Source organism: Palaemon carinicauda, chromosome 21, assembly GCF_036898095.1.
Source record: "Palaemon carinicauda isolate YSFRI2023 chromosome 21, ASM3689809v2, whole genome shotgun sequence".
NCBI classification, from domain to species: Eukaryota; Metazoa; Arthropoda; class Malacostraca; order Decapoda; family Palaemonidae; genus Palaemon; species Palaemon carinicauda.
In genome coordinates this window covers 29,852,620-29,865,119 of record NC_090745.1, presented here as the reverse complement: position 1 = coordinate 29,865,119, position 12,500 = coordinate 29,852,620, and the positions used below count along the sequence as shown (strand labels likewise).

The window sequence follows — 12,500 nt, the reverse complement described above, 5'->3', positions numbered from 1 at the left end:
ATCTTTATCGGACTTTTAGTATCATTCCATTCATAATGCACCTTGTCTCAGTTCCCGTTTTACACCTAAACAGCCACCTATTGCTTAATCTCACAAATGATGCTTGGCTTCTATCTTGGCATATTTAATCAAATCTCCACAGATTACAATGCATGTCATAAAGTCACACCGTGGGAGGTGTACGAATGCCCCCACCTCCCTCCTCCAGAGAGTGAGATGACAACTCAGGCAGGCTATGAAATGGGTCCTATATAGCTTCTGCCTGGGTAAATTAGAATTATCTTCCGAGTCCCCCAACTGAGTGTCTCCTTTAGTAGGGAGGTTCCTAACCCTTTGATTGAATGATTTTCCACTAGACGAGTTCCCCTCTGAGTGATACTAAATGTATGCCATGTCTGGGTATTGTAACTTCCCTCAGCACTATTGAACGTATTCTACATCCAGTATTTTTTAGTTTTTTCTCTTTCTTAATAAAGTGTATGTATGAAAATGTTACAAAATGTTTAAAATCATATATCATTGAATAGAAAATGTATTCACCCATACAGTAGAAAAAATTATAAGTACCTAGCTTTGATAGTTTTTGTGCTCAAATGAGTTAAGTGGCATGTTCCAAAAAAGGATCTGGTGCTTGTGTAAACTTTTTTTTTAGTTTTGGGTGAGAGGTTGGTGATTGAAAAGAGTAGGCAGAAATAAGCCAGATGAAACTTACCATCCATGTTATCCCCTGTAACGATGTCCATCCAGCAAGAGATTGGCTCTGGACTTCCATCAGGTCTCTTGCTCTCTGGAAAGACCCATAACACTTCCAGTTAGAATAAGTTGAGCTGAATGTTTAACATCTTCCTTCCTTTCACATAGGGTTATTTCACCGTTTTCAAAGACTAGTCAACTGATCTAATTAGTTTGATAGTTTACATATCCCACTGCCTTTAGCAGGTATAGTGTTTTCGAAGAATAATGCTTAAACATGACTGGACTGAGTGATAAGATAACAATAATTATTCTGAAGTTCCGCGAATATTAACAAGTGGAACAAAGTTTTTGAGTGATTGTATAGAGATGATCCCACCATTAATAAGAACTTTGCTTGAACATTTATTGTGAAATGAAACTAAAATTATGTATGATTGCCCAAAGCTGGTTAATTTTGGTACACTTTTAATTAGACCTCAAATGTTGTCTTCAGAGTCCAAATACATAAAAAGATTAAGCAAACATAGAAAAGACTTACTCCATCTCAGCATCTCAGCTGGGGGAGCCACAGGAAACCAGTCTCTTGCTTCATCTTCCGAACGACTTCGGACGATAGGAGAGTTGTTCCTTGAAGTGATCAAACGCTTCAGCTTAGATGCTTGGCTACTGCTGCTGCTGCTGCCAGTACTTCTACTGTTTCCCCTCAGAATGTTGCTTGCACTGTTGCTTCTGCTACTACTGCTACTGATACTGCTAGAGACACCACTTGAGCTGGAGGACACAGATGAAGACGTAGAAGGGGCCAAATCATTAGCGAAGATCAAAGAAGCAATGGAGTTCTTTTTGGCTGATGTAGGCTCAGAGCTCAGAGCTTGTATCTCCTCAAATAACCCTGGATCACTGTTAGCTACATTCATCTGTCAAAATAAATGTCTGAATTAAAAACAAATTAAACGTTTTTACTGGAATAACGTAGAACTCATGTCAAGAAAACCATAAAAAGCATTGAGGATTGATGAATAGTCTGAGGAATTCTGAAAGGAATTAAAGAGTTAATTGATGGAATCATAAAAGATAAATAAAGAAGCATAGCGGAGATATATAAGGTGGTCAGGTGGAGTTATTTCTTCATCTATGAGAAATTTTTGTGGAATGAATAGAGAACAATATACAGGCAAAAAGAGTATACAATTTGAAAAAAAAAAAATTAGATAAATGCTGGTGAAATGAGTATTGGAGAGGCAGGGCTTCAATATCCATCCAATAAGGAAGTGTTTACAATATTAAAGTGTATATGATAAGTCACCTTTATAGTTGTAGCAGTGTGAGGTGCCTGAAGTTGAAGCATAATTCTGTCAACAATAGCCTTGATATTCTTACCTCTAGACCCACCCACCTAATCAAGTGAAATTGTTTGTTAAAATAGAAGGGTATTTATTTACCTGTGCCTTTGCATGTAGCTCCCCATCCTGCTTGTCTGCCCTGCACCTCACATGCACCTGCTCATCAATGACCTGCTGTACCCATTTGTCGAACTGTATGTACACCAGCAGCTCGTAGGTGTGATTCCCGTTCTGAAAGAAGGCGAGGGTAAGGAGACTTGGTGCCTCTTTCATGGTTTATGGAATTTGGGACATATTATCTGGCAGTAGGACTGGGAAGGCCATTCAGCCCCACAGCTGCACTATACAACAAGAGCAGAAAGAGATTAAAGGCTCAAAAGAAAGAACTTTTCACTCTTTCTTTCGTTTCAGCATGCTTAATATTCAAATCTATCCTTGGCATGTTGGCGTTTTTCATTTTTATAAAAGAAAATGAAAAATAATGCAATGTTTTAAGACTTCATTCATACCTGTCCCTACTTCTCACATGGCTTTGCTTTCTATTGCTCTTCTTCAAATTGTTAATTCTCTCAGTTATTCTTCTAGATGACGTAGACTTCATCCAAACTCGTCTATTCTGTTCTTAAATCCTAAGGAAGATCTGTCATTCATAACCACGTTTTAATCATTTGTTACCTAACATTAACTGCAGTCTGTTCTCACCTCATCCTCGATGACCTTGACACCACACTTTTGGGTAGGAACCTCGAGAATTGTAGTGGTCTCACCCTCGCCCGTGACCCGGCAGCGGCCAGGGTATCCCCTGGCGTACACGGACCCGAAGAAGGCCTCCGCTGTTGCCACTTCGACGGTCAGGGACCCCCTCGAACATCGACTGCTGACTCCTGAAGAAGAGAAGAGAACAATTCTTTAGTTCTCTGACGTTTTAGAAGCTAAAAGGGCTAGGTTCGATTCCCGGCAGAGATTTGGGCTTTGTGACTTAGGTGCATTGGATTTAGTCAACTATGGTGTGTCGAAGTCAGTGCAGTGTTTCTGCACGCTCTATGCATGTCAATTAACCTTCAAACAGGGACCTAGATTCTGAAAAATGTAGAGCAAAAACTAGTACAAAACAAAAATTCATATTTCCCATTTCAAAAAAAAAAAAAAATTGCAAATTCATCGCTCCATCTACAATGACGATGACGACATCACGCGAATATGTTCACTGAGTGCGACAAAATATAATTGCTCTCCCAATTGCAAGCGGTTGAGGACATGCCAGTCATCCCCGCCTGGTAATATGACTGGCGTAACGAACTGGTTACGGTCTTTGGTCTTTCGAGATTATTATGCCACTCTTTCACAACCACATATTCGCAACTGGTTCAACTACGACTTTTTCCACGTCAATACCAATTTCGGTGATCATTTTTTCTTTTGCCATTTTGGGATTGTGCAGTTCAATGTTTTCCTGGCCCACGTAGCTTCGAAACTTTCATTTTGAATAAAGAAGTTTTGATGTTAAATCTTTATAAATGTTTTCAATGGTAAGTAAGTTTCGATTTTAAATGTTTATAAATCTTTTCAATGGTAAGGAGGTTTCGCAACTTAAATCTTTATTTTTTTATTTGTTTTTGTTCAAACCTAGGCAGCTTGTGCTTGGCTAGGAGAATATCAGATTTCCTGTCATAATTTTCCTATTGCCTCTAGAAAAGATTTTTCTCCAAATCAATAACATCTAATTAAATCAATTAGGAACTAATATTGATAAAATTTGACTAAAATTGCCAAAAGCAAGTCGTTTTATGCTGATTAAACTTTTTTTTTTTTTTTTTTTTTTTTTTTTTGTAAATTTGAACACCTTCTAATCCAATTTCAAACAATGTAACTAACAACTGATTGATTAATTTCGATAATATGGCGACGCAAATTACAAAATAATGCAATTATAACTTTAAAATGAAACTTACCGACAAATTTATTCGAGAATTCCGGTTTTGTCAGTCGGCGCTGTCTACTGATCGTCTCGCTGCCTGTCACCTGAAAGGAAGAGATGAGAAAAAACAACTTAACCAGAGGTTTAATGTTCCAACAACAGTAGATGGCATAAATGGCTCCTTGGCCAATACTACTCATGGTCTGCGTATAAGTTCATACCTTTTGACACAACTCTTCTCACATCTCCTATGAGTTTTTAAGAATATATGATATTGCTCTTAGTTTGAAGAATCCAAAAATCTTAGTTGACGTAGCATTATGAAAAACCCAAAAAACCTTATCATGCAATTGACAATGTAAGAGCTTTAAATCATGATAATTTATTAGTTTTACCCAATAAAGATAATTTCTCAGTCTACCAAACATTCTAAGGTGTTTTAAGGTTAATGTTGTTTTTAAAAATTCTTCTACGACGAAATGTATTTTGATAAAGAACTCTCCATGTAAGAGTGTAGGTTGCATATATGAAATTCCTTGTGATGGTTGTGATATGAAATGTATTGGGCAAAGTGGTAAAATGCTGGCAACAAGATTAAACCAACATAAATATTGTGTTCGAGTTGGTAATATGTGGAATGCGCTTTTTATTCACATGAATAAATTTAATCATTTGATAAACTGGAAGAACTCCAAAGAGCTGCTCTACTGTAAAGATGTCGTAAAGAGAAATATCATCGAATCTACTATTATAAAGATAAAGTCTGGTCGTGTTTTTACTATTAGTGCTGGTCTATATAAATTGAATAATTTCATTGTGACCTCTATTGAACTATTCAGAATGATGTAGTTTCTGTTTACCTGTTTTTTGTTTAGGACCACTTTACTATTAAGTACAAATTTCGGCTGTGGGTTGTTTGATTGTTTGACAATATTAGTTAGCTGACAAGGTTTTTCTATCATTTCTTTGATTGCTAAACTCTCTTTTTTTTTTTTTTTATCCCATTCTACTTACTGACGTCCTTCAACCTCATCTCATTTTTTTATTGCACCCTAAAGAAGTGTGTATTAAAATGCAACTAATGTACTAAAGCTTTTTATTATTTCCTACTGGCTTTCGCTATATATATATATATATATATATATATATATATATATATATATATATATATATATATATATATATATATATATATGTATACATATATACATATATATATATATTAATATATATATATATATATATATATATATATATATATATATATATATATATATAATATATATATATATATATATATATATATATATATATATATATATATATATATATATATATATATATATATATATATATATATATATATATATATATTTCTTTTACCTATAGGCTCAAGATCACAGTTAGAAAACGGTCCTAAAATAAGGCCGCTCGTTCATGGTAATTAAGTTTATCCTCTTTTTATATACATTTTAATCGACGTTACGTTACTTTAGAACACATACCGCAGTCACAGCCAGAAGCCACGTGAGTGTCCTCATCGTTAGCAACGCCCAGCTGGTCTCCGACATCGTCAGCGTCACCTGGGGGAGAAAAACAAAAGACAATTTAGTGAGGTAATGAGTGACGTCATGGGATGTTCTGTCACCCAGATTCTGTTTCTTGAATATTATTAAAACCTATCACAGTCGACCAAACATCAAGTATTACTCATTAGTTAGGTCAATTAACAGGAGAGAGAGAGAGAGAGAGAGAGAGAGAGAGAGAGAGAGAGAGAGAGAGAGAGAGAGACTCGTATGACTACAACTCTATTAGCTGACAGTGTTTTAGGTTAAACAAAAAATATGTCGCCAATAAATACAAAAATCAAAGATTTGTGGTAATGGGTCAGCTCAGTTAAAATATATTTCTAAGGATAATGAATATAATACAGCAATACAAGGGATTAAGGCTGGTATTATATTAAAAATTCATATTGATTTCAAAGAAATTAAATAATGTGTTTATAGTTGTGAAGGATTTATGTTAATCAGCAGTTCCGGTTGGGAAAATGAGTAATGACGCAGGTTTGGACTTTTGGTTTATTTTGAGAGATGAAGATTTCTTGGAAACAGAACTTAGAGTAATGTCAACAGACCAATGTTGCCTTCAACACACACCTTGGATCTTCATTAACAAGCAGGTTGTCCAGGGTATAATCTCTCTCTCTCTCTCTCTCTCTCTCTCTCTCTCTCTCTCTCTCTCTCTATATATATATATATATATATATATATATATATATATATATATATATATATATATATATATAAAACATTTCACTCATTAGGAAATCATCGAAAGAGTGGTTGAGATCAAAGTGAAATCATAGACGAGAATCTTTTTTATAAATTATTAGCATAATCAACGTCTTAATCACTAATATTCATAGGGTGGTGTTGCAAGCCCATGCCCTGCCCTGTGCATAATCTAGGCTTATGGGCCGATGGCATCAGTCTATTTTTGTCTGTGTCACATGTCGTGGTACCATTAACCAAATCCAACGATGCTCAACTTCAATGATTGAAGGTCCAACGGTACTGAGACACCTTGCTAATTAATGTGGAGCAGATAACGTACCACACTCGTTGGGTTCGTGTTCAACTCCCGACCTTGAGCCCAGAGATCCGTAGTGTAGCCTATATATATATATATATATATATATATATATATATATATATATATATATATATATATATGTGTGTGTGTGTGTGTGTGTGTGTGTGTGTATGTGGTGTGTACGTGTGTGTGTGCTTATAACAGAAGAAGTAGCCCAGTGAGGAAAGGAAATGATAAAATAGCAAGAAAATATTTTATGATCTGTAATACTATCTACAAATAATTTGTTATATACAGACTATAAAATGAGATTCACGTCAACCTGCTCAACACAAAAAGGTTGAAGTTCCACCGATTCAACTAGCAAATTACGAAGATCATTCCATAATCTGGTCATAGCTGGGATAAAACTTCTAGAATATTGTGTAGTATTGAGCCTTATGATGGAGAAGGGAAGACTGTTAGAATTAACTACATACCTAAAAATACACTCCAAAATCAAACCATTGTTCTCTAGTATTGAGTAGTGTCATAGCCTCTATACCATGGTTTTCAACTGCCTTAGGGTAGAATTCTCTTGCTTGTGGGTAACTCAGGCACACTATTCTATCTTATTTCTTTTCCTCTCGTTTTTTAAGATTTTTTTTTTTTTTAGCTTTTACATGAAAAGTTTATTTAAATGTTGTTCTTCTTCCCCACCGTTATCTCTACATTAAGGGGTCGGTTGCCTGATGTGGCCTCTCCAATGCCTTCAATCAAAGGTATCATCTTCCACCAAACATCTCTCCATATCATTCTTCACCGTATCTCGCTATCTAATTCTCTGCCTCCCTCTTGATCTTCTCCCTTTAACAGGTTCCTCCCAAGCCCTCATCACTCACTCCCCACCATCCATCCTTAAACACGTGCCCACACCATCTCAGTCGTGACACATATCATCTCAGTAAATTTCACTACACCTGCCATTCTTCTTATTTCATCATTTTCCAATCTTTCAATCGTTGATATTCCCATTATCCACCTCAGCATTCTCATCTCTGTTCTCTCAAGTTTTGCTTCCTCTTTTCGTCTTAAAGCCCAAGTTTCTTACATTAACACTGGTCTTATTACCGTGCTATACAATAGATCTTGACTTTTACCTTAATTGACATTTTCCTATCACGTACCGCTCCTGCAACCTCCCTCCACTTTCCCCATTGCTGCTTTTATCCTATTGTCAACTTCAGCCTCACATCCTCCCTCCTGATTTATAGTAGATCCCTTTATTTTACTGTTGTTACTGTTCTTAAAGTATTCTATTCTAATTATTCATTACTTCCTTGTAGTTTATTTATTTCCTTATTTCCTTTCCTCAACTGGGTTATTTTTTTTTCTCCATATTAAAGCTCTTGGGCTTTAGCATCCTGCTTTCCCAGTTAAAGTTGCAGCTTAATTAAGAATAATAATAACTAGAGGGGCACTCAGTAGAGAGCAGACCTCCACCGTGGCAGCTTATTCCCCGACCCTTTGGTCGACCTTGAGCTTGGCCTTGGACCTCATCATATATTAATTGGCGTGGATTTTCATACACTCAAATATGAACCAAGTTTGTAGTCTCTGTGACAACGATGTCCAAACTTATGGCTGATTACGTAAATGGGAAACTTTGTTTGACCAGGACCTTGACCTTTGCCCTTGACCTCCCCAAATTTAATAATTTCCAGCTTATTACATAACAGTTAATCCCGGAAAGTTTCGTTATTCTACGATTAAAATTGTGGCCAGGAGGCTGTTCACAAACAAACAAACACACAAATAGAGGTTAAAACATAACCTTCATTCAGCTTCGCTGGCGGAGGTAATAATATGTACAGAATGGTACTATCTTGGAAGATCTAAATGCAAAGGAACGACAGAAATACGAAAAATCTTATGCAACATGCATAAGAAACTAATTGAACGACAGTGCCAGAGATTAATATAAAAATTAGAATTAATAAGGAATTTGATAGACCGCAAGTTTCTCTCCGAGCAAATTAGGATGAGAATCAACAGCTGAAGACCAGACAGGAGAACAATACTCGAAACAAGGTAGACTTGAAGAGTTAAAACATTTCTTCAGAATAGATTGATCACCGAAAATATTAAAGAATTTCCCAATAAGCCAGCTTTTTTCTTTGTGCAATTAAAGAAACAGACAAGACATATTTCTCAAAAGTAAATTTGCAACAAGAAACACATCCAAAATTTTAAATTAGTTGTATGTAGTTAAAGACATATTGTTAATGCAAATATCTAGCTATTGAGGGGTCACTGTCTTCCCCTTACTTATAATCACACTATGAGTTTTGTTATGTACATTTTATGCCACATAATTTGCATTGGGCACTTTTAATTTTATCTCAGTTGCAGGATTCAGTAACCCCAGATGTAAATTCAGAAGATGAAATTGATGCAAAGAGAGCAGCATCATCATACAATGATGTTGTTTTGAAGACAAATTATATGGTATGCGCATATAGTATGCAAAGAAATGGGCCTACAGTAAAATATTACCCTAAGGAACACCAGATTTTACATTCCTATAGTCACTCTGATGCCTATCACCAACCACTCTTTACAGATCTATTACTTTGAAAATGCAATAAAGATGGCAAGAAAAGACTCGCCTGCTCCCAACTGTTTGTGTTTGAAAACCAGGACCTCATGATTAGCACGGTCAAGTGCAACTCTAAAATCAAGGCCAGTTATATGAATTTCCGACCATAATCAGGTATTACATGCTCCAAAGTCCTTGCAAAAACCAAATTGCAAACTAGGGTACAGATGATTACCTTCAGTATACCAAATTAGAAGTTTTAGCCAAAACATGTTCAAAACTTTATGTAATACGGAGTTACGGAAAGTGGGTTGTAATCGGCAGGGCTAGAGCTACCACAAACACATTTGCCTAACGGAATAACATTAGCAATTTTCCTTAAAGTGCATAAGGAACCTCTTCTACCTAACTTGCGAAAAATCACAGACAACTTAGGCGTTAAGAAACCAGTGTTCTTCAAAAGAAAGGAAAAATACCATTTGGGTTTACTCCCTCGGACCCATAAGCATCAAGATCTACGAAGAGTGTTTTAATTTCGCGGAACTAATGAGCTAGTTAGTTTAGCCTCTGGACAACAGGAATGAGGAAGACAGACTTCTCATTACTCTAATCATATATATATATATATATATATATATATATATATATATATATATATATATATATATATATATATATATATATATATATATATATATATATATATATATATTTGTGTGTGTGTGTGTGTGTGTGTGTGTGTGTGTGTGTTAGAATTATCGAAGACATTAACAGGTCATGGGACACCAACATAAGGTTTTTTTTTTTTTTTTTTTTTTTTTTTTTTAGTGACCCGAAGTTTAAAAAAAGTAATTCTCGTCCTAATTAAACCTTGAAGCAGTTTACCAGCGTGAGAAAATTTCGCGTCACGGTGGTTCTCTTCGAAATCCGTTTTTCCTGGAAGAATTCAGGTATTGACTTTAATAATTCCAATTATTATACATAATTCTGCTTTTTCTGGTAGTATATGTCATTTTTATAGAAATATGGATAAGTTCAAATATATAACCGTACATAGGCTTGCGTGAAATCCTCTATTTTTCTGTGTAAAATGATTTCTTCTTCTTCTTCTTCTTCTTCTTCTTCTTCTTATTATAATAATAATAATAATAATAATAATAATAATAATTACTATTATTATTGTTATCATTACCTCCGCCAGGAGGGTATGTTTTCGGTTCGGTTTGTTTGTTTCTCTGTTTGTCTGTCTGTCTGTGGACAACGTAGAGGCCACATTTCTACACGGAATCACTTCAAACTTGGCCAAGTAGTTCCCCAATGTGTATGGAAGAACTGATTAAATTTTGGTCAAGGTCACCCCAAGGTCAAGGTCACAGGGGTCACTGGTGTCACTATGACATAAGTGGCCATATCAAGAGACAGAAAACATTTCTACACGGAATCACTTCAAACTTGGCCAAGTAGTTCCCCAATGTGTATGGAAGAACTGATTAAATTTTGGTCAAGGTCACCCCAAGGTCAAGGTCACAGGGGTCACTGGTGTCACTATGACATAAGTGGCCATATCAAGAGACAGAAATAAAGCACTGACTTTTGCATAAGCCAACAGGGAAGTCCTAGTCCAGGCGCAACCCATGGGTGATGTTCAAATTTATAAAGGTCAAAGGTCAAGGTCATATTGGTGCATTATATCAATGTCATATTAAGTATCAGTGGCAAATGAACAAAGATCACTTGAAGGTCAAAAGTCAAGCAGGTCACTTGAAGGTCAAGGTCACGTGAAGGTCAAGGTCACGTGAAGGTCAAGGTCACCTGAAGGTCAAGGTCACGTGAAGGTCAAGTACATTTGAAGATCAAGGTCACTTGAAGCCAAGGTCATGTGAAGGTCAAGGTCACGTGAAGGTCAAGGTCACTTGAAGGTCACGTGAAGGTCAAGGTCATGTGAAGGTCGAAGTCACATCAATTCATGATTCTAGGACATATGGCGCTCTAGGTCACCTTGGCGGAGGTATGTCCTCTACGAGGACCATGTCCGCGTTCAGGACTTGCTCACTTGTTATTATTATTATTATTATTATTATTATTATTATTATTATTATTTTTATTATTTTTATCATTATTAGCTAAGCTACAACCCTTGTTGGAGAAGCAGGACGCTATAAGCCTATAAGGTCTCCAACAATAATAGTCAAGTGAGGAAAGGAAATAAGAAAATAAGGAAACTGCAAGAGAATTAATGAACAATAAAGATAAAATGTTCTAAGAACTGTAACACCGTTCAATTAAAACTTGATTAGGAAGATCATTCCACAATGTGGTCATAGTTGGAATAAAACTGTGTAGGATTGAACCTTATGATGGAGAAGGTATGACTATTAGAATTAACTGCCTACTTAGTATTGCAAGCAGAGTAGTGATACCATGGCCTTCCACTGTCTTGGGTTAGAGTTCTCTTGCTTGAGGGTACACTCGGCCACACTATTTTATCATGTCTCTCATCCTCTTGCTTTGTTAAAGTTTTTATTTTATATAAGAAATATTTATTTTAATGTTACTGTTCTTAAAATATTTTATTTTTCCTTGTATCCTTTCCTCACTGGGCTATTTTCCCTGTAGTAGTCTATGGGGTTATAGCATCATGCTTTTCCAACTACGGTTGTAGCTTAGGAAGTAGTAATAATAATAATGATATTAATAATGATAACAATAACAATAATAATAATAATAATAATAATAATACTGCACTGATGATTAATGACATTTCCCTCATGCTAATTACTTACTGCTCCGGTTGTTCTTCCTTCCTCCCATTTCTTGTGTTCCTGTTCGCTGGCTCGTCCCATTAATCTCGTTAACACAGTCCGCTAAACACAACACAACCTACATTTCCGTCGTCTCCACGAATTTAAATACCGTTATGCTGTGTTACTAGAGTGTAATTAATGGCACGGGACACAGGAAGCTAGTTAAAGGAAATGTGAGAAATACAGATAATAAGATCCGTAATTGATAATAGTAGTAATAATAATAATAATAATAATAATAATAATAATAATAATAATAATAATAATCATAATAATAACTTCAAATATATGATAAAAAGAAAGTGTCTGGATTTAGATGTGTATATATATATATATATATATATATATATATATATATATATATATATATATATATATATATATATATATATATATATGTCACGCAGGACGGCAACCAATATGAAAAGAACAATCTCCCATAAATTGCCTACACTAGCGGTTGTAGTTAGGAAAAAGGAATGAACGGAATGGGTTGAATATATGAGTGTGCGTGTGTATGCACATCTATCTAAATATATAGTCATAATTTTTTGACAGGTTGCATA

At 35.4% G+C, this 12,500-nt stretch overlaps 1 protein-coding gene across 1 annotated transcript in view; it reads right to left on the bottom strand.

Annotated features, from left to right (window-relative positions):
• The window catches only part of LOC137614650 (uncharacterized), a 64,377-nt gene that overhangs the window by 13,535 nt on the left and 38,342 nt on the right, over nt 1-12,500 (bottom strand). Inside the window, exons 2-7 of the mRNA XM_068344344.1 lie at nt 5,463-5,540; nt 3,992-4,061; nt 2,742-2,923; nt 2,139-2,270; nt 1,235-1,613; nt 713-787 (exon numbers count right to left, since the gene is read on the bottom strand). Coding sequence (XP_068200445.1) covers nt 713-787; nt 1,235-1,613; nt 2,139-2,270; nt 2,742-2,923; nt 3,992-4,061; nt 5,463-5,528 — 904 coding nt within the window. The 5' untranslated portion in view covers nt 5,529-5,540. The remainder of the gene's footprint in view (nt 1-712; nt 788-1,234; nt 1,614-2,138; nt 2,271-2,741; nt 2,924-3,991; nt 4,062-5,462; nt 5,541-12,500) is intronic.